Consider the following 27367-nt stretch of genomic DNA (forward strand, 5'->3'; position numbering starts at 1 on the left):
GTTTGAGGCTGTTGATTGGATAAGAGCGAGGCGCCGTGGGAGGGACGGGTTCTGACAGCCCGCGCGGAGGGGGCGTGGCCTCAACCACCCCCAAATTCTACCCAGGCTCCCGCGGCACCATGTATCGCGCTGTGCGGCTCCTCGCGCGCTCGCGTCGCCTGGTGCGGGCTCCAGGCTCAGCGTCCGCTCCCGGGCTCGGAGAGGCGGCCGTGCTTCTGCTGCGGCCCCCGGACGCCGCTCGAATGGTGAGCGCGGGCCGCCAGAGCCCCGGCCTCCCGGCGGTGACCTTCAGTCCTGCGCTCGCCGGCCGGCGGGGCGGGCGGGACGGGTTCCCGGGGCGTCCCGGCGGAGAGCGGCCTGGGCTGCGTGCCCGCGCGGCGGGCTTCCGGGCCTCGCGGCGCCGCCCCCGCCCGAGCGAGCTCCGGGGGGCCGGGGCCGGGGCGGCGGGGCGTCCGGGCGAGGAGGTGGGCTGCAGCCGCGCCTTGTGCTGCACCCCTGCGGGTGCGGAGGCCCCCACCCTGGCGCCCCCCACCCTGGCGCCCCCCCACCCTGGCGCCCCCCACCCTGGCGCCCCCCACCCTGGCGCCCGTGCGGCGGGGGGTGCGGGGGGGGCGAGGCCCGCTGCAGCCCCTGCCCCTTAGCAGGCCGGGTGCAGCTGGCCGTCCTCCGACCTGCAGCTTCCCTTCACCCCGGTGCGGCGAGCTACTTTCGGGCCTCCGGGCGGGGTGGGGGTGGGGGTGGGGGGGGTTGAAAGTTCTTAGGAGCTTAAAAGACCGCTTTTCGTGAAATTGCATTTCGTCCGTTAGGCTGACTGTGGTTTTCCCCTCTTTTGTAAAACTTGGAACGTGTAGGCGGGGGACATTGGATAGGATGTGGCTGTAGCTAAATCAGTACTTTTTATTCAGAAAGGCCTAAGGAATTTCAAAGTCCAGTTCGAGTCTTTTGCTCTTTACCGGGCGTCGCCTTCAGTAACTTGGGCTTTTAACGAGCGCTCTCAGCCCTTAACGCACACACGCGCCTTGTTAGGAAGAGTCTGGAAAATAAACGACAGTTCTGCAGGGACCGCTGGGCTGTCGTGTGGGCTTTGCAGTCAGGGATGGGATTTCAAATCCTACTCACAGTTGGGATTTGGGGCAACTTGTCTTTGTGACTCGGTTTCCACGTGCAAAATGGAAATGAGAACAGGCCCTCAGCAGGATTGCTCCTGCGACAGTACTTTGTGACTGCCAAGTAGTGAGCGCTCATTAATGCCTCCATCTAGTGTATTTCAAAGGCCCAAGTTATAAACTTCGAGATAATTTCATGGCATGACTATGCCGAAACTACAAAACGAGGGGTACTTTATGCCCATGCAGTGCCCTTCTGTAATAGTTTTAGTGCATGTTAGAGCCTTTTAAAAATTTATGTGGTTTTTTTTTTTTTTTTTTTTTTTTTTTTTAACTAATTTAGTGCTTTGTGAAAGGGAATCGGAGACTGGGGAATCTGCCCTGCTCTAAATGTTCAAAAAAAAAAAGAGCACTACCTTGCTTTTCCTGTTGTGGTGGTAGCTAAGATCAAATGAAAATAGATTCCCCCCCCCTAATTCTAAATATATCTTCTGCTATCTAAACTCAGCTCCAAAATCTTTGTGTTGACTTTATTAAAAGTTTTTCTTCTTGCTACTATTGAGAATTTACATAACCCTAAATGCCCTAGGTTACCTTTTATCTAACACAAATGTTTATCTAACAGGAAGATAACATTTTTTTTTAAATTTTTTTATTTATGATAGTCACAGAGAGAGGGAGAGAGAGAGAGGCAGAGACACAGGCAGAGGGAGAAGCAGGCTCCATGCACCTGGAGCCCGACGTGGGATTCGATCCCGGGTCTCCAGGATCGGGCCCGGGGCCAAAGGCAGGCACTAAGCCGCTGCGCCACCCAGGGATCCCAGGAAGATAACATATTTATTGAACGCTTTCTATGTATTGGGTGGGCCAGCTGAAAAAGTAACTACAGGAAAGAGTTTAGAGGCTGGGGGGGTGGGGGTGGGGGAGGGTGGAGATTAAATAAGCAAACAAATGATGCACAGTTAGTTACAATATGATAAAAACTATCCAGGAGAAATAGTGCAGTTGAGAGTGAGAAACTAATGGAGAACAGCTGTAATAGTGTAGCTATGATACTGCCTTGCTAGCATGGCAGATAGGGAAGCCTTACATCTTTTAAATTCACTTTTCTTTATTTCCTTAATGATGTGCAGGTGGCTCTAAAGTCTGGAAATCTAGATGATATCTTATTCTATTTTGCAGTGTAATATCAATAAAACATTTATTATATATTTGTCAGTATTGGAAGACTTGATGGTCACCCTACATTTTAAGACCAGACTTTTACAGAAAGAAACTGAAAACCTGAACACAGTGATGTCATATTTTGGATTTTTATCTCTTGAGGTAGTCCTTTTATGTGAGAAATGATTTGGATCTTCTTAAACACTGAAATATTCTTTTAACCCACTTTAAACTGAGAATCTGAAAGGCATCTTATTTTTTTTAGGAGATGCCATGGTTCAGTTAATGGTTATCTCACACATGAATGTACATGGGAGACATCGTAGAGGCTTTTTTACCTTTCTGGTCTAGAAGGGCATACAGATATTGAGACCGCCTCATCAATTTCTGAGGTTCCTGGGTCTGAGGTTCCTGGGGTTAGTGGCTGCTAACAGTAGTACTTGGTATTTCTAGGACCTAATGGCAATAAGACTGCAATAAGACTGCAGTGAACATAACCATTATCCCACACATGCTCCTCGAGAAGGGGAGGCGATTTTTTTTTTTTAAGATTTTATTTATTCATTTGAGAGAGAACATGAGAGGAGAGAGGAAAGGGAGAGGGAGAAGTAAACTCCCCACTGAACAGAGAGCCTGAGGCGGGGCTCAATCCCAGGACCCTTAGATCATGACCTGAGTGGAAGGCAGATGCGTTAACCATCTGAGCCACCCAGGTGCCCTGAGGACGTGATTTTAAATAAATGAGCATGAATCTCACAGGGACCCGTGGGAAGTCACACTTTGTGCCTGCCTTATGTCTAGTGGGTTAAACTCTGTTAACCTGAAGTGATACACTGACTTTGGCTAGAAACCCTTTTTGGATTGTGGCATATAAAAGCATGGTTTTCAAAAACACTAGTTTTTTTGTAACAGTGGTTTATATTGTACGAATTAAAAACTTATAGTAAGAGATACCATTCATCATTTCATTTTTCATCAGAAGCACTGATCATTTTCCCATTAATTCAGGATGAGTATCCCTCCTCTTCTTGCCCAAGCCACTGGAAGAGTTAATGTACATGATAATGTGAAAGATTTTGAAAACCACACAAGTGCTTTTCAGACCTCAGGTGGACTCGTTATGTAGTGGGTAGTTATGAACATTATTGTTATTTTGAAAGCATAGATTGGCATAGAACAGAAAATATACTGTCTCATGAAGCTTTTCTTTCAGCCTTTTGTTCATATAAGCATGTGTTTTTATATGTACCAGATCACTGTATAAGGGTTTTTTCTGTAGGTTACTGTAAAGAACACCTAAAGGGATTTGGTTTCTGTAGGTTTTTGAAAAGAACATTTAGAGATTTGGCAAAGTTACCTGGTTGGTTCCTCTGTCCATACATATATGCACTTATCTAACAGATGCATAAGCATCCACATAAGCATAACCACCTCTGACATAGCTTTTCTCTAATTCCTGGTGCCTTACAAAGTGTTACAGCACTGCTTCCGTTTCTGTTCTACAAGTTTATGCAACCTGTATATATCCTGGGTTTAAAATAAAGGGATAACTTTGGCTTTTTGCCATAGTTATTAGCTACCTAAGCTGCTGCAGAGAATGTTTATGGTTTTAAAGTTGGAATGTTGATTTTTATTATAAGGACAGTAAGCATATTTTTTTGAAGTTTTTGCTGAGATTGTGATTTCAGCCACAATTGACTTCTGTACTTTTTTAATGATTACTGTCAAGGGTCCTAGAATTTGATTTGTTTCCTGATTTGGAATTTAAAAATTGTTACGGTTTAAGCTGAAAAACAAACATAGTAAAATATATTCATCTAGATCTTTTCAAGTAACTTTGAATGGATCTGAGTTTTACCATAGAAACCAGTTGGTTAGGGGACAAAGTTATTGCTGTTTTATGATGACAGTTTAATACTTTTGAATACAGAAAGTGATGATGTAAATCTAAGGAGTTGAACCTGATTTCACAAGTGACTAATTGAAACTGATCTCCCTTTGGAGTTGGCATCTTGTTGGTGAGAGGAAGAAAACCTACCTCACGTGTCCAGTTCCACTGCTGTCATTGCTGGTGTTATTGGGCCAAAGTATACTTTAACATACATGGATATTTCCTTAGGCTATCTAAAACAAAGATCATAATACAAAATATTTTTATTTGTGCATTTGAGATACAGAACCCCAGGTGCTTTTGGTCTACAGGGTAGGAAGCAAGTGGGTATACAGTGGTGTCAGCGTAACCAAGCTCTACTAGAGAGAAATCTAACTACGCATCTTCAGACTTCCTTTCATTCTTCAAGGTTTGGGGTACAACTCAGGGGCTGGTTGTGGCCAGTCTGGAGTTACTCCCTCCATTTCTTGGCTTATGGAAGTGGTAACAAAAAAATAGTAATCTGAACAGCTTTTGGATGTGGACAGTCCAGGGTTTGAGAGTTTCAGGCCCTTCCTCTTACTAACTGGGTGATCTCCTGAGATTATTAATCTCCTTTATCCTCAGTGTTTCCTCTAAGGTGGAGATGATAATAGTAAAATCTCCTAGAGTGGTTGTGAAAGTCAAATAAGGTGATACTTGGAATTTGCTACATACCACAATAAATGCTGAAGTGTGATTATTAGCTGCTGCTTCATTTTGGCTTAGGCCAGTCCTCTGCAGACTTTAGACATAGAAAAAAAAAAAAAAAGGACCTCCTTGGTAATACTACTGTATTTCTACCTACATGCTTTTCTATTTCTGCAACCTCAAAGGCTGTATAGCATATAAAGGGTTTTTTTTAATCCGTCTAGTTCCAGACATTTAACTACCAATTAAATTTTTCATAGGACTATTTACTAAAACAGAATTACTTGGCTAGGGATTTTTAAATCTTCTGAATCATCTGGCCATGTTTATTTCATAATTAATTCACATTAATTAAAGCTCTGAACATCTATCGTCTCCTTGACATAAATTATCACATGTAAATTCTAACTTTGTGTTTTATAACAAATCTTTTTTTTTCTATAGTATTTTAAAATATTTGTTGAGTTAACTTTTTTATTAGCATAATTTAATGTACTTGGTAGAATCCTAAGTTCTCCATAAAAGGTACTTTGGATTGTGGGTTCTTATTCTGGGTGGTGGATTGATTTCAAGATATAAACTCTCTAAAATTATAAGTAAGATTTTTCGTATATGTATTTGTGTTCATTTCTCTAGAGAAAGGATCCATAGCTTTCCTCATATCCTCAAAGGGTTCCATTGCCCAGAAGAGGTTAAGAACTGACCTAGCCCATCCTCTTTTATCTCTACATTTAATTTATAAATGAGGAAAACTGATTTGCTGAAGGTGACACACCTACTAAGTGGGGCACTGTTGACTGCAAAGCCTGGGCTGTTTATATTGCACTATTCTATGGCTCATGATTAGTATTTGTAGATCATGGCTAAACTCTGCTTAAGTATCTAGTATTCACAAATTTTAAGTATCATTCTTAGACCATTTCTAAAGTTCTGACTTGGGTACTCTGAATTGGCCAAAGCTTGACCAATAAGAATTATACTCCTGAATTGGAAAAGATTACTATTTTTACTTCAAAGGAGTTCCTTTATCTTCTGCATAGTGTATGAATTCTACAGTTTGTCTTTAACATCTGCATTGTTTGCAAATGATATCTGATAAGGGGTTAATATCCAAAATATATAAAGAACTTCTACAACTCAACACTAAAAAAACCCCAAATAATCTGGTTGAAAAATGGGCAGAGTACCTGAATAGACATTTTTCCAAAGAAGGTGTACAAATGGCCAACGGAGGCATGAAAGTATGCTCAACATCACTAATTGTCAAGGAACTCCAAATCAAAACCACAATTATATATCACCTTACACCTGTTAGAATGACTAGAATCAAAAAGGTAAGAAATAACAAGTCTTGGTGAGGATGTAGAGAAAACAGAACCCTTGTGTGCTGTTGGTGCAGCCACTGTCAGAAACAGTATGGAGGTTCCTCAAAAAATTTAAAAAAAAAGAACTACCATATGATCCAATAATCACACTACTAGTTATTTACCAAAGAAAGCAAAAACACTAATTCAAAAAGATAGATGCACCCTTGTATTTTTTTTGTAAATTTATTTTTTATTGGTGTTCAATTTGCTAACATGTAGAATAACACCCAGTGCTCATCCCATCAAGTGCCCCCCTCAGTGCCCATCATCCAGTCACCCCCACCGCGCACCCTTGTATTTATTGCAGCATTATTTACAATAGCCAAATTATGAAAGCAGCCCAAGTGTCCATTGATAGACATATGGATAAAGAAGGTGTGGTGTGTGTGTGTGTATGCATGCGCACATGTGTGCGCAATGGACTATTACCCAGTCATAAAAAAGATGAGATCTTGCCATTTGTAGTGACATGGATGGACCTAGAGGGTGCTCTGCTAGGTGAAATAAGTCAGAGAAAGACAAACACCATATGATTTCATATGTGGAATTTTAAAAAAACAAATGAGTAAACAGCAGAAGCAGACCCATAAATACAGAGAACAAACTGATGGTTGCTGGAGAGCAGGGGGATGAAGGAACAGGCAAAATGGGTGAAGGGGTGTGGGAGGAAGTACAGGCTTCCAGTTATGGAATGAAATCATTCATGAGGATGGACGGTACAGCATAAGGAATATAATGGATGGTATGGTAATAGTGTTGTGTGGTGACAGGTGGCAAGCATAGTATGACCTACCAGAGTTGTTGAAACCCCATGTTATACACCTAGGGCTAATGTAACATTGTTTGTGTCAACTATATTCAGATTAAAAGAAGAACAATGTGTGACAAATTTCTCAAGAAAGGAACTGGAGAGTGGAATGAGAACCAATGGGATTTTTTTGTCTTTGTAGAGTGCCAATTAAGGTTTCTTTCCCCTCACACCTAGTAGGATATTATTGTTTTGATACTCTGTTTCTTTTCAAGCTATAACAACGTCTTTTCTCTGTAGGCAAGCCAAAATTCCTTTAGGATAGAGTTCGACACCTTTGGTGAACTCAAGGTCCCGAATGATAAGTATTATGGTGCCCAGACTGTGAGATCTACGATGAACTTTAAGATTGGAGGTGTGACAGAGCGCATGCCAGTAAGTGGTTTTATGGAAGCATTGGCTTTATTCGAATGAGTCCCCTTATTTTATAAATAACTATTTTACAGAGTTAAATAGGAAGCTACTATGGAACTGGCCTTGTAATAACATGTTTCTCTTTAAGATACCAAAGAACTTTTTGAAGGTTAGGACTATTATTTTGAGCTGTGAATTTGGATATTTTAGAGTTTTATTTGACAGAACTAAGTGATTTATCTTTTTTTTTTTTTTTTTTTTTTTTTCAGTTAGGCTCCACACCCAGCATGGAGCTTGACTAGGGGCTTGAACTCTCCAAGGCGAGATCAAGGCCTGAGCTGAAATCAAGAGTCAGACACTAACTGCCTGAGACCCTCAGGCACCTCATGATTTGTCTTTTTATTCTTGCTGAGTTTTTTCAGATTTTTTCCAGAATTTAGCAGTTTAAACATTTTTAGTTTTAATACCTAATTTTCTAAACTGATTCAAGACTGATTTTTTAAAAACTAATATAAAACATTTTTTTTAAATGTTATACTTTCTATCTTGGTTTTAGTTTCCAGAAAAGTATACACAAATACATAAAAATATTATTCTTCACCATATCTGCCATGTAATAGACAATATATATGTTCAAAGCCACATGAATGATTCAATGATTAGAAATCTTTCTACCATATTTCATTAAATCTAAGATGACATCAATTAGAAGATGCACCAGTATGTAGCACTAAGAAAGAAAAAGGCTATCAGAGTTGTGACCTGTCATTGGTCATGTGATGCGTCTTGGTTTCAGAGCTGTCAGAGTGTTAAAAGAATTGATGGAATAGATTACATATGCTGTTGGAGCCCAGCTGCAATGTGAATATTAACTAGTCTGTGCCAGAGTGCAGGATAGACTAGGAGCCTAGAAGTAGCCAGGCTTCATCCGGTGAGATATTGTTTAATAGCTGTCTTCTAAATATACTTTTTATCTTCTAGTAATTTTAACCTCTATATTTTAGTTCATTTCTAAGCCTTTACGACTGAATCTTGACAAGCTTATATGATTTTACAACTGACTCTTTGAAGAAAATCTTTTTGTTATTGCCACTGATGGCTGAGTGGTGAGGTAGACCAGGACAGGGTTAAGTGACAAAGGGTAGCACCTGATCCTAGAATGTCCTCATCTAGTTCAACTCCTGGGACTAAGGAGATCAATCCTAAGCACTGTTGGTTGGAGTAAGCACAACTCAGTTTTAATGGTCCTGCTTCAGGCAGCAGGGGGTGGGTTCAGGGGTGTGTGATTGCTGCCACTACTCCAGAGATGGGGCAGCTGTTGACATTATGCATCTGTAAGAGATGAACACGTGGGGTGTCTGTTTTGTCACATTTTGCTTTATCTCAATGAATATCCTGAACTTTTATTTTATTTATTTATTTATTTTTATTTATTTATTTATTTTATCCTGAACTTTTAAAAATACAAAGAAGACTATGATGTACCCTGACCTGGGCAGTATGAATAAACCTACCCCTTTGTACCTGAGGTCCAAAGGAAAACAAAATAAAAAAAGATTATGAGCAGCCTTCTTTTCGCCCCAGTGACATTTTCCCGTTTTATTGTAATTGTGGTCAGTGAAGCTGTGCTTTAATTTTTCTCAGTCCACAGACACTGGGGTTGGTCGCTTCACTCAGATGGCCGGAGTGGACAGGCTATCAGTTACGACCTTGGCAGTGGTTTCAGCCAGCACTGCAATGTGCTGCCATAGAAATTTAAATTCCCAGGCAGCCCAGGTGGCGCAGCAGTTTAGCGCCACCTGCAGCCCAGGGCGTGATCCTGGAGACCCTGGATCGAGTCCCACGTCGGGCTCTCTGCATGGAGCCTGCTTCTCCCTCTGCCTATGTCTCTGCCTCTCTCTGTCTCTGTGTGTGTCTCTATGAATAAATCAATAAAAAAAAAAAAACTTAAAAAAAAAAAAAACCAAGAAATTTAAATTCCCATCCATGCCGTGTTTAAAGTTTTCAAGTTTCTAATGCTGTGTGCCATTTGTTTCTATCTCATTTGGGTATACTTAAAACTGTTTTAATTCTTAGAATTAAAAATACAAATGTTCCCTTGTTTTATTTCCTTTTCTCTTTGTTGCTCAGTGTGTCCTCTCTTCAGCCCAGGTTCAGCATGTCCTATTCCTTCCTTTTCTTTGTTTCTCCACCTTGATTCTCCTTGAGGACCATGGCTTCTATGTAATTCCTTCCTTTTCCCTACTCTTCCTTCCTCCCTTACACACTTTACCCTTTCAAACCTCATGTGGAATCTAGACTACAATCTCCATTATTAATTTTGGCAAGAACATGTAATTCTCTCTTCTTACAAAAACCAGATTATTACTTCATTGAAATGTCATAAAAAGTTGCACCATTTCATCCCTTTAAATTTGTTGAGGCAGGGGACCCCTGGGTGGCGCAGCGGTTTGGCGCCTGCCTTTGGCCCAGGGCGCGATCCTGGAGACCCGGGATCGAATCCCACATCGGGCTCCCGGTGCATGGAGCCTGCTTCTCCCTCTGCCTGTGTCTCTGCCTCTCTCTCTCTCTCTGTGTGTGTGTGACTATCATAAATAAATAAAAATTAAAAAAAAAATAAATTTGTTGAGGTGATTTAAAGCAGGAACTGAAAAGATCTGCAAACTGAATGGGTTTGAAATAGGGTTAGATGCATCAGAAGCCATCAGCCCCAAGGGTGTACCCTGGGTTTAAAGAAATATTCTGAGGGACATTCCAGTGACATATGAAGAGTGTCAAGACCTCACTGACTAACTAGAATATCATGCTTTTTGGCTTAGGATTAAATGATATTCTTTAGTAATGATTATTTTGAACTTATCAGCAGTTAAATATTTATTGTTTTTAAAGAGAAGAAGGAAAAATTATAAAGTGACCTGAGTTCCAGTGAGGGAAAATAATGGTGCTTGCTGGTGAAATGATTGAGTGCCATTTGTGTTTATATGTATGAAATAAACACACATCCATTACAATGTATCATAAAAAAGTAGAATGAGTTACATTGTGAGTGCCTGTGTGGAACAGATACATGATGAATCTTGGTTCCTTACATACTTCTCTGTAATCTTTTTTTTTTTTTTTTCCTCTCTGTAATCTTAATGTTACTATAACATTACTTACCTTAGTGTTTTAGGTATAATTTTTGTACCTGTGTAAAATAATAATCTTAAATTTTTATGCTTAATGAAACTTGCAATTTTGAGATATTTTTCTGATTTATTTTAGATCCCAGTTATTAAAGCTTTTGGCATCTTGAAGCGAGCAGCTGCTGAAGTAAACCAGGATTATGGTCTTGACTCAAAGATTGCTGAGGCCATAATGAAGGCTGCAGATGAGGTAGGAGGTGATAAGTGTACTGTTTACTCAGTGGCATCAGACCCATGTCTCCAGTGGATGATGTCAGGCTCTGGCAGGAAAAAAGGACACTGAATTCCTGAGTTAATGAATTTCAAGGCAGCATTCTTGTTTGGTGAGGATATTAATATGGTACTTAAAATATTGTGACAAAACTTCTGGATGATGTTATACCTTTTATTTTTTTATTTTCTATTTATTTTTTAAAGATGTATTTATTCTAGGGAGAATGAGAGAGCAAGCATGTGGGGGGAAGGGGCAGAGGAAGAAAAAGACAGAGTCTCAAGCAGACTCTGCATGGAGCCCAGTGCAGGGTTCTATCTCACAACCCTGAGATCACAACCTGAGCTGAAACCAAGAGTCAGATGCTTAACTGACTGTGCTACTCAGGTGCACCATATGTTTTATTTTTAATTCTCTTGACTTTTAATTTATATAGTTTGAAGAAAACTTGTAGAGATACTGTTAAACTTACATATTTGATTTTTTATTTTATTTGTAAAGGATTCCTTTTAAAACTAGTCAGTTATTTGTTTTTTGGGTTTTTTTTTCCCCCTAAGATTTTATTTATGTGAGAGAGTGAGGGGAGAAAGTATGAGCAGGGGTAGGGGCAGAGGGAGAAGCAGACTCTGCTGAGCAGGGAGCCTGACGTTGGGCTCTATCCTGGGACTCTGGGATCATGACGTGAGCTGAAGGCAGATGTCCAACTGACTGAGCCACCTGGGTACCCCACTAGTCAGTTATTTGATGATATGTATGGAGAATGTTATTTCACTAATCCACTTTTTATGTAATCTTAAAGAAATAGAGATAATGATTGAAAACCTGTATTTACAATGTTGTTTATTGCAGTATTATTTATGATTATGACAAGTTAGTACCTGACCATAGTAGATGCTTATATAAATTATATTGTAGAGCTCTAGAAAATTAGTTTCTTAAAGAATGTCCTACGATAGAGCCCACCACATAAGTAATATGTGGTGGGGAAGGTAGCAAAATGTATGTATTTTATGATCTTAATTGTGTTTGGAAAAGATGGACAGAAAACATGTGTTTTTCTGTGTGTGTATATATGCACACGCATTGCTTGGGGCAAGCCTAAAAGGAAAAGCCAAAATATCAAGAGTCTCTGTTTCTGAGGGGTAACTTTCACTTTTCTCACTTCTCAAAAGGTTCCACACTGAACATCTGTTATAAAACCAGGAAAAAAGTTTTACTAGTTGTCTAAGGTGGTAATGTCTTAAAATGTGGACTGATTTATTTTTTTAAGCTAAATCATTCTAGAAGATGAAGTTAAGCACCTACCCTCTTAGCTTATAATTAAAAAACTTACAGATAACAATATGATAAATAGAGACAAATCTGGACTGTGTTTGTCTCTACAGTTGGCATTTGATACTCATTGGACATCTGTGCAGTGAAACAGCTATTAGAAAACTCACTTCCAAGTAACTCATTCATTATCATGCTGACTCCAGCTGTAACATCTGTTGGATATTCCTGCTGAGCAGCACCACAGTAAATGTATCTAGAAACACATGTGCCAGCCTTAACAGGTGGCCCTACCTGGATATTATTAGAGGATGCTGTTGAAAATACAGAAGAAAGATGGCCTTGCTTCAGGTTTCATGTGAAATCTATGAAATTGTTATATCTTTCAGAGTAGATAACCTTTCATTTTGTAAAGTTAGCAGTGGTTGGAATATGTGTTGCAGAAGCTTGGACTTGCTGGACAACCACAAGTTGTGTGGCATCATCTATAAATCATTTAGCATATGAGAAAAGTGAGCATCTTTAAAATAGCACTTTATAGGTGACTACTGAATCATAGCTGATCACAATAACTAAGTGAATATTGAATATTTCTTATTTTTAAAAATTCGTTTTTTCAACTTTTTCTTTCTGCAGGTAGCCGAAGGTAAATTAAATGATCATTTTCCTCTTGTGGTATGGCAGACTGGATCTGGAACTCAGACAAATATGAATGTAAATGAAGTCATTAGCAATAGAGCAATTGAAATGCTAGGAGGTGAACTTGGTAGCAAGAAACCTGTGCATCCCAATGATCATGTTAATAAAAGCCAGGTCAGTATATGATCTTTTCTTTGTTAAAATTGAAAAGGATACCTGAAATTATTCTTGTCAAACAGGCATTAGCTTTTGGACAAAGAAAGTTCATTTGGCTTATATTTTTAGGTAGAAAGGACTTCTTATATGTTCTTTTAGGAATCTTGAATCAATGTCTTAAACTTACAAAAATCTCTATTAGAGCACTTGAATTAGTATATATGTATATTTGTATTGTTTGGTTTGTTTTTTAAAAATGCTTTATTTCTAAGTAATTTTAGAATTTTAAAAGAATTACATAGATACTTCACAGAGTTCCTGTATACCCTTCTCCCAGCTTCCCTTAATGTTAAATATTTTTTATAACCCTGGTACATTTATCTGTGAAATTAACATGGGTATACAAGCACTCTCAGTGAGACAGACTTTATTAGGATTGCCCTAGTTTTCTACAATATCCTTTTTTCTTCCAAGATACTATGCACACTACACGCTACATTTAGTCACTGTGTTCCCTTAGTCTCCAGTCTGACAGTATGTCTTTTGTCACCTTGACAGTTCTGAAAATAGTGATCAGGTATTTTGTGGAACATCCCTTAGTTTGGCTTTGTTTGATGCTTTCTCATGATCAGATAGAGACTCTGGATTTGGAGAAGACTGTTCAAAAGTGAAGGGCTCCTCTTACTACATCATGGCAGGGGCACATGATAGCACCAGGACCTGGTACTGGTGATGTTAACTTTAATCTCTTGGTTAGATGGGTCTCCTGGACTTCTCCACCCTCTATTCTCTGTTAGAAGGGAGCCACAGAGGCTGCCTGCACCCAGGTACTGCGTGTAAGCTGCTCTTTCTAAAGGGAGGAGTATCAAGGAATTTTGGGTCATATGTTAAATTCAACACAGAACTACTAGGTAACTTTGAGGCTGTGCAAACATCCTCTTTCTCCTTAAACTTTTGTGCACAAATATTACTCATTAGTGGGTCTCACCTGTGGCAGTTAGGACTGTGGTGTCTTAGTGGTGATTTTGTACTTCCCTTATTCCTTCTTTTGAAACTTTTCTGTTAAGATTTGTCCTTTTCTCTCTCCCCCAATACTTACTTAATTCTTTATGTAACCGTGGATTCATGAATATTTATTTTATTCTTAGGGTTCTAATCCGATGCTGTTTATATTGTTGTTTAGAATGTTCTAGCTTCAGGAACCCCCTCAGTTGGCTATGTTCTTTGGAAGTATCCCTATCCCCCCTATTTTTTTCTTTCCTTTTTTTCTTTCTTAAGGCAGTTTTTTACTTTCTTCAACTACCAGGTGCTCCAAGCTTATCATGTTGTTTTCTCCCTGCCCTAGCACCTATTTTTCTAGGGAACTCTTGGAGGATCATACTGGAAAATATTTAGAAATCAATATCTGGCACTAGGTGTAATTTAATATATTTTTAAATATTAATGGGGGGAGCTTTTTCACATAAGTTTACTACTGTATGAAGGATTTTTCAAACTTAATACTTGCATTTTATATAAACTTATCTTTTATGTATACCACAGTCTGAAATCTATGTGAGAGTAATCCAGAATGTACAGTCAGGTGGAGGAGTAGGGTGGAGCTACATGTGAAGCATGATTGGTGTGCACCACTAATTGTTTGAGTTTAGGTTATAGGTACAAGAGTATTCATTATACCAGTTCATTCTACTTTTGTAAATGGTTTATTATTTTCCATAGTAAAAGGTTGTAAAAAATAATACATTTTTTAAAAATAGCATAATAATTTAAAAGTATGGGTCTCAGTTGAATACAGAGCGTGGAGTATGGACTACCTGGGTAGGTCCCAGTTCTGCCAATTCCTTAATGTATTGGCAAGTCATATAATTTCTTTGAGAGCTTGGCTTTCCTAGTTTTAAAATGATGAACTACCTCACAAGAATTTTACTCAAATTTAATAAAAGACTATTTATACTGTATAACCGTAATATATTTTACTCTTGCTATCCTTACATGCACCTGTTAATTGTACTTCTTTATCTTTTGCTGTCATTTTCTAGCAGATATAATAATAATAGTAGGTGGCGTATAGAATACAATTCTGAGTTCATTAAACCATGTTGCTGCTTATTTGACCTTAAGTGACCTAGAAGTTGCCACATATAAATGGAATTGAGCACTAAAATCTAAGTTAGTGAGACTTTTTAATAGAGACATTTAATTTTTTTTTGTTCCTTCTGATTTAACAGTTTACATTTTTTGTAATTTTCCAACAGAGCTCAAATGATACTTTTCCCACGGCAATGCACATTGCTGCTGCCATAGAAGTCCATGAAGTGCTGCTGCCAGGACTACAGAAGCTACATGATGCACTCAATGCAAAATCTAAAGAGTTTGCCCAGATCATCAAAATTGGACGCACTCACACACAGGATGCTGTTCCGCTCACTCTTGGGCAGGTAGAGGAATGTGACTGGGTTTGATTCAATTTAGGGATTGGTACAAATGGCCAACACATTATCCTCTAAATCACACTAGTTTAAAAGGCCAAATTACAACAGTTCAGTTCAGTGGCAGTCACTATTCTGCATTAACCAGCCAGTAGTTTTATTGACACCTTCTGAGGGGAAGAGCGCAGTATATGGACTATGAGCCATTCTTGGGGCAGTCGGCTGGGGTTGAGAGCTTAGCTTTGCTTTGTGGGACCTTAGAAAAATGAGTTAGCTTTTCTGTGCCTCAGTTTTCTGAGTTTTAAAATGAGGAAAATAGGGCAGCCTGGTGGCTCAGTGGTTTAGGGCCTGCCTTCGGCCCAGGGTGTGATCCTGGAGACCCTGGATCAAGTCCCACGTCGGGTTCCCTGCGTGGAGCCTGCTTCTCCCTCTGCCTGTGTCTCTCTCGCTCTCTCTCTCTCTCTCTGTGTGTGTGTCTCTCATGAATGGATAAATAAAATCTTTAAAAAAAAAAAATGAGGAAAATAGCATCTGTATCCTAGCCTAGTTGTGAGTTTCAAATAACTGGTTCACGTAAAGGGCTTAGAACCATACCGACATGTAGTAAGCACATATTGGCGTTAGCTGTCACCGTGGTCTTCCTCGTCACCAAAATCATCCTGTCTCCCTTTGTCTCTTACTCTAGATTAGTGGGTTCTATAAAAATTACTTCTAAATTGATTAAACAAGGCATATCTGCCTCTAAGATTGTGTTGGGCCACATAGGAAAGAGGTATTACTCTGTCCCCCAAAATACCAGAAAGCATTTTCATGTTTCTTGATCAATGCCTCGCAGAATGTCTAATAGCAGGTGCCATGAAGGAAATGAAAGGAATGCAGGCAATAATTTTTAATAGCAAAACTCTCCTGTAGTTAGGACGTGCACAAATCCAGTATCAACAGATTGTTGTATATACCATGTGTCAGATGATGGTGAGGTGAGTGCTGCTCTCTTGAGAAGATTCTCATCTGTAGTTTTGTTCAGATGAACACTGCAAGAAGCTTATTAATTCCTTAGCTTAACTTCATTACAGAAGGAATGAGGAAAACGAAATGATTAGTTGGGATACGGGTGCTATGAGTGAAGCAAGCTCCCTAACTTCAGCTGAAGTCTCTTCTCTTTGCATCGTTGGTTCTTAGCGCCAGGCATGGTTTCTATGGAGGAGGAGTGTATGTCTGAAACTCTGAGTATGAGTATCCCTCTGGTTTCTAATGTTTTCATTGTGTTGTATGTGTTACATGGTGCAAAACTATTGTGCTAATACCTGTTTGGGCCAAGACAGCCTCCTGTGTAACTTCATTGTACCTATTACATCAGAAACATGTTTCTGTTCGACTTTACCTTTACCCAAGCACCTACGCTTGCTTTTATTGGAATTGTCTTCTGAGTTTATGCAGGTTTTTCCCAATAAAATTAAACTTCTTCAGTGATTCCAGCTGGTGTATATATTAGTGACATTAGATTGGGTAGATTAGGTCTCCCTGAAAGGAGTTATATCTTCTAAAATGTTTTCTTTAAAACAGTAAGATATCCTAATACTAGTTACAAGTATTCATGGTTTTTCAGTGTTTTTAGGCAGGAAAGAAGATAGCTTTAGTGTAACCATATGTTCTGGCTTGCTCAATTGAGTTGTGGTTTATACCTTTTGTCCCTGCATAATTCTTATAAGGGCCCCTACTGTGTTCAGACAATACAGCAGGGCTGTGGCTACCTTTTTTAAAGTGTGTCATATTCTGGGAACCCATGTGGTGTTAATAGCAGAATTAACTTACATTTTGAAGCTGTGGTCTTACTCTGGCCTGTTACCTTCTTGTGCTATTAATTTTCAACCTCTTGAATATTTTTAGGGTCCTCCTGCTCTCTATTAGGTTTTTAAGCTGAAATTGTGTGGAGAAAAGGTCTATGTTTGCATTTGCATTTGTCTTAGAGAAATTCATGGTTTTTTCCTTTCACGAAGTTGTCTGGGATACAGCAAAAAAATAAAAATTAAAAAAAAAAAAAGAAAGAAAAATCACCTGCAAACAAACCAATAATTTAATGTACTCAAGTCTTTCTTTTTTAAAGTTTATCTCCTGTGTTGTTTTTCTTTGATTTCTATTTTAAAAAGGGTGTTTTAATAGGCTGCATATTATCCTCTGTGGCATTGTCCCACCTTACAGGTTAGTAAGTCTTCATTCTTCTGTATACTTTGTTCATGGTATGAATTAAAATGGTATAAATACCACTTGGTAGCTCATAATTTAGTACCTGAAACATATTTAAAAGAACTTCTGTTTAACACAGAGAAACTTGTAAGCTGTTAGGAAATCACATGTTCTCACCTTAATTTCCTTCTCTTTCCAGGAATTTAGTGGTTATGTTCAACAAGTAAAATATGCAATGACAAGAATAAAAGCTGCAATGCCAAGGATCTATGAGCTCGCAGCTGGAGGCACTGCTGTCGGCACAGGCTTAAATACTAGAATTGGCTTTGCAGAGAAGGTTGCTGCCAAAGTGGCTGCACTCACAGGTCAGTGATAATATGAATTATGACTTATTTTCATTATACTAGTCTCTATTTTCTAGGTGTTTCTGCTTTTTTTTTTTAATTCTTGTGAATTTAAAGTTAAAAATAATATTTTCCCATCAAACGTGTTTTATGTCTATTTCAGAAGCTGCAGTGTTAATCCTTTTGCCTTTTAAGTTTCCCATCTATGATTCATACAGTATGCAATTAAAATCCGTCAATGCAGGCTTGTTTACTATATGGTGATATTCAGTTACTTTCCCTTCAAAGCTGTTTCAAATACCCATTTTTCAAAGCAGGCAAAATCAGGGGATGGTTGTGACATATTCCTTTCAATGCTAAATATGTGGAGATATTCACAGGCTTAATTTCTTTTTTTTCCCTGTATTATACTGTGATATTTCTCTGAGTTAATGGCCTTTTTGAATCTTGTTCTTCCTTTAGTAGAGAGAATGCTGTGTTCTCAGTAATAACTGTTATTACAGCTGAGTTGTCAGCTCCAGAAAACTTTTTTTTTTTTTTTAAAGATTTTATTTATTCATGAGAGACAGAGAGAGAGGCAGAGACACAGGCAGAAGGAGAAGCAGGCTCCATGCAGGAAGCCTGATGTGGGACTCGATCCCGGGACTCTAGGATCTCGCCCTGGGTGGAAGGCAGGCACTAAACCACTGAGCCACCCAGAGATACCCCAGAAAACTCTTTTGAAGATATAGATGTTACTCGCTGATCAGAGCAGACACAATTAGACAATGCTCATTGTCTAATTCTCTGCTTTCTAGCAGAGAATTGTTTTTTAGTCAAGTTTTAAGTGAGAAGAACTGTATTATAGGGATTAAAATATGTGATCGTTAAAATTTTGAACACAGGTGACATTGAGTTAAAATGTCTTAATTCTTTTTGGCCCCCTGTCTTCTCAGGATTTGTAGAGTCCTGGCTAATAGCAGGACTAGTACAACCTAAGATGGGGGAAAATTGTACTAGCAAAGGAGTGTGGAATAAAGTGAACTTTAGCTACTTTTCATCTTTATTCAATAGTAGTCAGGTATCGGGCAGCCCGGGTGGCTCAGTGGTTTAGGGCCTGCCTTCAGCCCAGGGTGTGGTCTGGGAGACCCAGGATTGAGTCCTGTGTTGGGCTCCCTGCGGGGAGCCTGCTTCTCCCTCTGCCCGTGTCTCTGCCTCTCTCTCTCTCTCTCTCATGAATAAATAAATAAAATCTTAAAAAAAAAAAGAGTAGTCAGGCATCATACATGTATTTGCAGAAGAATAGTTTTTTTTCTTTCAATGCATTTATTGTACTTGTTTCTTTATTCTTTAAACACACTGATATCACTAGATTCTTCCTACTTGTTGAGGACTTCTTAAGGAAACATAGACAAAGCTTGAAATCATAAAATAAGCATATTTTCTTGAAGTAAAATTTTTCTTCTGTTCCGTTTTTGCTTTTCATACCCTGGAACTTTCTGTTTAACTTGCTGATATTAGAAAAAAACATTTCATTTTACCTGTTATATCAGAAAGTTATTATCTTTTTCTTCAGGCTTGCCTTTTGTCACAGCTCCAAATAAATTTGAGGCTCTAGCTGCACATGATGCTTTGGTTGAACTCAGCGGAGCTATGAACACTACGGCCTGCAGTCTGATGAAGATAGCAAATGATATTCGTTTTCTGGGTTCTGGTCCCCGGTCAGGTCTGGGAGAGCTGATCTTGCCTGAAAATGAACCAGGAAGCAGTATCATGCCAGGTAATAACAGAGCTGATAAATATTAGCTCTGGAACTTGACAAGAACCTGGGCATTCTTATGAACAGAGCATGTCCCCTTGTGTTCAGCGTGATCCCAGACATGGGTAAGGATGTGGGTGGCACACTCATTTCAGAATGTCTTTGCAGCCACCTTTGATCTGAACTGGCAACATCACTGAACAATGCAGGAAAAGAGAATTTTAGTTAGTACATGTATTTTGATTCCTACGTTAGAGAATATGTAATAGTTCCATCTTTCATAATCCAAAGCCTGAAGAATTCTTAGCCAGCTGCTAAAGTGTTCAGCATGGGTTGAATAAAAATGAATTATTCCACCTGCCTGTTATTTCATTTTTCGCTTTGGGTTTTGGCCTGTCAGATAAGAGAAGTGACAGACACTGGCTTTCTGGATTCTAGCAAGTCATTTGACAGACTTCTGTGACATTCACGGAATCCTGTGGGGACATGTGGGTAGCCCTGTTAGAAAATGTATTGGGTGAACAGTGACACTTAAGTGACACTAATGAGTTGACTTCAGACTGGAGGTGTGTCTTGGTCGCAGGCCAAATGGCTCTGCCCCTCCACCACTTGCTGCTGGCTGAGGGTAAAGGCAGGGAGTACGTGTGGATCACATCAGCAGATAAGGAAACAGTAGTACACCAGGTGACAGGATCAAGATTCATAAAGAAGGGCCTCTGTAGGTTTGACTAAAAAAGTGACTTTTAACAGTGAAAAAGAAAGACCTGATTATAGATTCTTTTAAAGCTATGCACACGTATAGAGTGAGAAGGGATCTGATTTGAAAATAGTTCACATTGCAAAATGATACAAGTTTAATTGACTGCATATTCAAGGTGATTGCTAGAAAAGGGAAACCCAGATTCACAGATAAGGAAAGAACCTTCCCAGGGTGTTGCTTTGTACTGGTCAGAGGAATCTGGGGTGTCTTGTTCAAACTTGAGTTTGTCAGAGGGGTGCTCCCGGGGTGGCAGGGCTCTGGAGACTCATGACAATGAGTAGGAGAATTTCAGCATAACATCAGCTTCCTCTGTATCAGTGAGATGCCTCTTCTATAAGTGTTCCTGTAGCAGCCTACTTCTCTGTATTTACCCCTCATGTACTGTAATTGCCTGCTCTCTCTCTGTGGTCTCCAGATCCTGGAGGGCAGAGGCTGCATCACTCACTATAGTAGGTATGTTCAGTGCTTAGCTCCGTAAATGTCAACAATGAACGAAAGTCGCAGAGATGGAGAGGGCCGTATTCAGCGTGTGGGTGCGAGTACTCATTAGCCATTGAATGAATGGTTCATGGCTTGTGGCAGCCCGTCCCTCTTTATTCACCTGGTTTGTTTCATTATATCAGCACAGATGGTTGGGGACTTGTTTTACTGAATGAAGTTAGATTTTCTTCTCATGATTATTTGACATAATACCTAATCTTAATGACAGTTGAGTCCATGAGCATGTTTGATATGGAATCTTTTCTTGGTGGCTCTTTTAAAGGCAAGGTGAACCCTACCCAGTGTGAAGCACTGACGATGGTTGCAGCCCAAGTCATGGGGAATCACGTTGCTGTCACTGTGGGAGGCAGCAATGGACATTTTGAGTTGAATGTGTTCAAGCCAATGATGGTAAGCTTTACATTCAATTTTTAATGTTTTTTTGACTAAAGGCTAATTGTGAGCAGGGTGGCATCATCTTTATCTTTTCATCCAGTTTCCTCAGCTTCAGATAACAGAGAGCTGTCATCATTTGGAGTTCTTAATTTGTGTAAAGTGTCGTATCTAAAATATATTAGAGGCTTATTATCAGTTTGCATCTGGCGTGAAGTCTCATTTTAATCTGATAAGGACATGCAAATGGCATATTAATATTCATTCAATATATTTGTCAAATCTGTATCAGGCACTGAATTGGGTACTAGTGATAGAACAATAAGACATATTTTTTTGCCCTCACAGAATGTACATTCTCATGAAAAATGAAAGGCCAAAGCAGAACTTGGATATCTTAGTCTTTGCTTTCATGTCAGATTCCAGTTAATACCAGCTGCCTGGCAGATGTAGGTGTGTAACAAATGTAAACAAAAATCTATTTTTTGTCTTTAGTAGAAAATATATCAAGGTAATCAACATTTGTCTTATATTAAAGTCATTAGTATCAAATGAAACCTGGAAGTTCTGAGCCTTCTACTGGAGTCTATTGTCAGGACTATAGTTTTCAGAGGTTTTAGACCAAAAGAGAGTGCGAGTACCAAAAGAGAGTATATATTGGAAATGTTACCAAAAAGGAAAAAAAAAGCTAAAGCAAACTAATTGATTTTATGTTGGTTTTAAATATTGTGTGAAAGGTTACTTTAAAGGGTCTGAGGAACATTTGTTTTATAAAGCATGAAAAATATGGTGACCATTAAGTCCTGGGAAGCCCTCACTGCCTGGCTGCCTCCAGCTGCTGAACCTTCTAACCTCTACATCTTCACTTCTCTTCCAGAAGATTCTTTTTCCATCTCTGGTTATCTAAGGCCACTCCATCAAATAGGACTTCACCAATTCCTACAACTGGGATTAATTTCTCTTTCTTTGTGCTAACATTTCATATCTGTGTTTTATCACACTACAGGGACTCTTGGGTGCCAGTTATTTGTATTTATGGCTCTTACCTCTTTTAGATTTCAGTGTCCTCAAATGTTCATAATTTCTTTCATATTTGTTTTTGTGGGTATAGTCCTTTCAATTTGTAGGAATGCTATGCTATCAAATTATATATTCATTTTTGAACCTGCACATAATGTTATTGGACAGAAAAGGCTCAATAAGCAGTTCTCTCTCTCTCTCTCTCCCTCTCTCTCTACCCCCTCCTACCCCCCACATCACAGATCAAAAATGTGTTACACTCAGCCCGGCTGCTGGGAGATGCAGCCGTTTCCTTCACAGAAAACTGCGTCATGGGAATCCAGGCCAACACAGAGAGGATCAGCAAACTGATGAGTGAATCTCTAATGTTGGTGACAGCTCTTAATCCTCATATAGGTAAGATATAAGGAGTAATAATGTCATTTTGAATACAACATTAAATGGTTAAAATACATTTTTTAATGATTTTATTTAAGGCTCCTAAGCAGGGAGCCTCATGTGGGGGCCCAATCCCAGGACCCCAAGATCATGACTTCAGCCGAAGGCAGATGCTTGAACCAACTGAGCTACCCAGGTGCCCCGAGCTAAATTTTTTTTTTTAATTTTTTTTTAAAATTTATTCACGAGAGACACAAAGAGGCAGAGACATAGATAGAGGGAGAAGGAGGCTCCCTTTGGGGAACCTGATGTGGGACTCGATCCTAGGACTCTAGGATCATGACCTGAGCCAAAGGCAGAAGCTCAACCGCTGAACCACCCAGGCGTCCCCAGCTAAAATATTTTTAAGAGATTATTGGATCAAGATGGGTAGGAGATTCCTTTTCAGACATTGTTTTAGTAAAAATCTCATAAAATATTTGAAATTGTGTTGAGGGATCCCTGGGTGGCGCAGCAGTTTAGCGCCTGCCTTTGACCCAGGGCGCAATCCTGGAGACCCGGGATCGAATCCCACGTCGGGCTCTCGGTGCATGGAGCCTGCTTCTCCCTCTGTCTATGTCTCTGCCTCTCTCTCTCTCTGTGTGACTATCATAAATAAATAAAAATTAAAAAAAATAAATTTATTAAAAAAATTGTGTTGAAAGACACTTTATATATTAATATACTGTTAGTTATTCTTCATTTTATTTGAAATGTGACAAACTCAGAAGTTCAAACTTACATAAATCTTAATGGTATTGCGATGCTGAACCTTCTGTGCAGATTACCTGGGAGAGGTCCCCTCGGTAACGTCAATGTCACTAGGTGGCACTGGCCGATTAGGAATGTGGGATGAATTCATTTTTCTGCCTTCTCTAGATGATCTACTACACTTTGTAGTTTTATTCAATTCAGAAATGGGAAGTTACCAATAAGAACAAAAGGAAAAAGGCTAGCACTTATTGCTTATAGGGAAGGGTGGGGGGGAAATGTAAATATTTTATCTAAAACCATGATTCATATTGCAAACCTTTTCCAGAATTGTAAATATTTGATTATGTAAATTCAAACTTACCGACTTGGGATTGTGGAGAGACTATAGTGATCCTCACTAAAGGTACAATTTGACTTGTAGTTTTGAGGCATTCACTGCATTGTTATGACACCTTGAAAGCCTTTCCTTTCCCACTTTCTTATTGCTGAGCTGAGATTGTTAACATTTTATTTGATTTTCTATTTTAGAATAAGTTATGATACAGTCCTTAGCATGATATGATTGCTGTTTAAAATATTCTTTTATGTTCCTAAACTTTCAAGGCAGATTTTTCTGTTTATTGGCTTCACATCAAACTGTAATTTCAGTTGTATAAAGTTAGAGCTCATTGGATTGCTTCAGGTAGCTCTGAGCCCAGTATGATATATATCGTGTTCTTTGGTGTAGTATTGAGATTGGTAATAATATTTTGATCCTTTTAAAATTATTGTATATTAGCATTCAGCCAGAGAGCTACACAGGGGAACCCAGAGGCTCATGTGAGAAATGTTCCCTCACATCTGTGCTTTAGAACACTTAAATGAGGGGGGTGCTCCCAACGCTGAATGATTGATTAGTCTTTGTTGGAGTCAGTTTTCCATGAGGTAAAGGCCATACAAGGATAAAGGGACAGTGTGAACCTTGCAACTGCTCATCAGGGGTGCTCTGTGCGCTCATTATGGAGCAGGCTAGCTGCTAACAGGCTCTGTAGGACCTGAAGAGAAGAACTGAATGGTTAGTTTAAGACTTACACTCTAACGTCATCAACGTAAGAGTACACAATACCTAATAATGGCCCTGATCATTTGATGAAAATTCTTTCTCAAAGTTACTCTGATCAGTAAATGCCCTTTTCAACACGTTTAGTGTTCACAGGTTCAGGTGAGTACTAAAATTGCCCATAATTTGCTTCATAGATGGTTAATGGTTCTGTGCTGATATGTAACATTTGCCTGGTTGACAATCGTGTTGCCTCAGCAGGCTTTTGTCTCTTTGACCGTAGTCCTCTGATATGGGGATATTTTGGGTTTTTTTTTTCCTCCTCGTTGGTTTCATTTTTGTTTTTTCTGTTTTTTCGCTTTTTAAGATTTCATTTATTTGAGAGAAAGAACAAGCATGAGGAGGGGCAGAGGCAGAGGGAGAAGCAGGCTCTCCACTGAGCAGGGAGCCCTACTCGGGGTTCGATCCCAGGACCCTGGGATCACGACTTAGTGCAAGTCAGACACTTCACCAACTGAGCCATACAGGCACCCTTTTCTGTTCTTTCTTGCTTTTGCCTTCTGACCTTTTTCTCAATTGTGTTAAGTCAAGACAACTTGCAAAGCTGCCCTACCCTTTGTTAATTCCAGAAGCAAATAATTGAAGCAAACAGTATACCTCTGGTCTTTGGTAGGAGAATAGATCTATGCTAAAACCTCCCCCCCTGCCCCTCGCCCCCCGTATCCTTGCAGTGTCTGGGAGGCTCCCCCACCATCATGCACCTTGCCCCCTCAGAGCCAGTTTCCCCCCACAGCTCCTACCCAGTGGTGCTGTTTGCTGGGGCACTGTAGCACACAGCTCGTTATGCTGTGGTAGAAAGATTGCTTCCAGTTAAACATGTTTTTGGAATCAACACATATTTTGACTTCTCAGATGTATATTTTCATGTCTTCATGCTATTTTGTTTTCTTGTATTTCCCTCTGTGAATATAGGAGTTATTTTGTGGTGTAGTAATAATGTTTTTGATCCTTTAAAAATTATTTTACGTTAGCATTTAGCCAGAGAGCTACACAGGGGAACCCAAAGATGATTGAAGTGACCAATTATACTTAGGAACAAATCTGCTATAGAAAGTGAGGAATGTTTAGTCTGTATCACTTAACAAATGTAAAGGTTTTATTTTCTATCAGAAATGACAGCTCTTGGGGATCCCTGGGTGGCTCAGTGGTTTAGCACCTGCCTTCGGCCCAGGGCGTGATCCTGGAGACCCGGGATTGAGTCTCACGTCGGGCTCCCTGCATGGAGCCTGCTTCTCCCTCTGCCTGTGTCTCTGCCTCTCTCTGTGTGTCTCTCATGAATAAATAAATAAAATCTTTTAAAAAAAGAAATGACGGCTCTGAAGATCATGACTGTTTAATATTTTTAAGATTAAAAATGTTACTTAAGAGATCAGTAGCCTCAGTATCAAGTAAATAATGATGACCTTTTGTTTTAGAAAACCAGGTTTCACTATGAACACCTATATTGCCTTTTTATTTTCTCTTCAGGGTATGACAAGGCGGCAAAGATTGCTAAGACAGCACACAAAAATGGATCAACCTTGAAGGCGACTGCCATTGAGCTTGGCTATCTCACCGCAGAGCAGTTTGATGAATGGGTGAAACCTAAGGACATGCTGGGTCCAAAGTGATTTAAATAAATTTATAATAAAAACAATTATGTTCTAAAAAAAAGAGAAAGAAATGGAAAAGACTCCTTATTCTTAAACAGAGATGGATGAATGTGTAAGGAAACTGCTCCTGAACTTGACTGTGTCTAGCAAGCAACTTGGTCGACCTAAGAAGCCCTAGGATGTGCTGAGTCCAAAGCAAATTTGAAAAGTGTAAAATGAAGCAATTAAATGTGTAAAGTCAAAGGAAACACTCATTTTTCTTCTATGTTAATTGACTGTACTATAGTCGAATCTCATTTTGGTGTATGTGTGTCCATTACTTCACATTCTTTATAAAAGAGCCATATACATTTTTAAAGAGTTTTAGTTTTTTTGTTGGTGTTGTTTTCAGTTTCCCTATAATGAAAAAGTACCTGTTATTTTGTTCCTAAGTCATATACTTCCATTTCTTTTCTTCTGTGATTTGGGAGCATAAGCTCACTTGCCCCTCAGATGTATGCACATGCACGCTTGTGTGCATATGAGTATATATGCGTGTGTGTGCCTGTGCATATGTCTGTCAGGAAATGGGGCAGGTTTAAAATCAGGGCCGACATATTCCATGTGCTGCGGACACACACACCCTCCTCCTGACCTTAGCTGAATGACCACAGAAGAGCTGCTGCCTGTGGGCCAGGAATTGTAGGGTGTGCATGAGCAAGGACCAGGGTGCAGGCTGAAACTTGGGAAGAGAAGGGAGGGGGTCGTGATCTCTCTGCCCCAATGCCAGGGTTTTTCAGCAGGAATTCATTGGAAACAACCACAGGGGATTTTGAACAAACCGGTCTGGGGAGATCAGGCCTGATTGAACTAAAACTGAAGCTAAAGCTTGATTGAACATAGAATCCGCCTCCATTATGGAGGCAGTAGGACAGTTTGGTTTGTTATTTTCTTCATTCCTCATGTGGTAAATTATGGGATCGTGGAGACAAAATCCCGCCAGATAAAGCATCTCATTTGTAAGTAGTGCTCTATCAAGTGTGTTTTTAAAAAATGGGAAGCACCGCCTGATACTTATTCTTGGAAAATTGGCGGTCAGCAGCCATTCCCTGTGGTATTTAGAAGGCAGCGTAGATAGCATGTAAAATTGTAATTAAAGTTCTAGAACCTTTGTGATGAAAAATAGAATTATGTTCTTATAATTAATCTCTTAAGTCTGAGTGGGCACTCTTTTTTTTTTATCATAAAAAGGATTTCAAACTTTTTTGTGGAACTGGAAACTATCAGATATACTTTCCAACCCATCAATAGTCGTTTTTGCCAGTGTTCTTCACATGCTGGTGATACGATGCTTGCACAGTTTGCTTTAAAATAAAGCTTGCATTCTCTTTGTCTA

At 39.5% G+C, this 27367-nt stretch overlaps 1 protein-coding gene across 1 annotated transcript; it reads left to right on the forward strand.

The window, feature by feature from the left end:
• Window positions 1-42: 42 nt before the first annotated feature.
• Window positions 43-27367, forward strand: FH (fumarate hydratase). Its single transcript, XM_026003378.2, has 10 exons — window positions 43-245; window positions 7246-7380; window positions 10624-10734; window positions 12664-12840; window positions 15078-15260; window positions 17635-17800; window positions 19335-19538; window positions 21041-21168; window positions 22413-22566; window positions 25868-27367. The coding sequence occupies exons 1-10, from the start codon at window positions 120-122 to the stop codon at window positions 26008-26010; spliced, it is 1527 nt and encodes a 508-aa protein (XP_025859163.1). The 5' UTR covers window positions 43-119; the 3' UTR covers window positions 26011-27367.

Source organism: Vulpes vulpes, chromosome 13 (assembly GCF_048418805.1).
Source record: "Vulpes vulpes isolate BD-2025 chromosome 13, VulVul3, whole genome shotgun sequence".
Taxonomy (NCBI): Eukaryota; Metazoa; Chordata; class Mammalia; order Carnivora; family Canidae; genus Vulpes; species Vulpes vulpes.

Excerpts from the sequence above, each read along its gene's own strand:
- FH (XM_026003378.2), top strand. The coding sequence starts at position 120 with ATGTATCGCGCTGTGCGGCTCCTCGCGCGCTCGCGTCGCCTGGTGCGG. Across the intron at positions 15,261-17,634 it reads TTCCGCTCACTCTTGGGCAG|GAATTTAGTGGTTATGTTCA; the intron begins GTAGAGGAATGT and ends TTCTCTTTCCAG. Across the intron at positions 22,567-25,867 it reads AGCTCTTAATCCTCATATAG|GGTATGACAAGGCGGCAAAG; the intron begins GTAAGATATAAG and ends TTTTCTCTTCAG.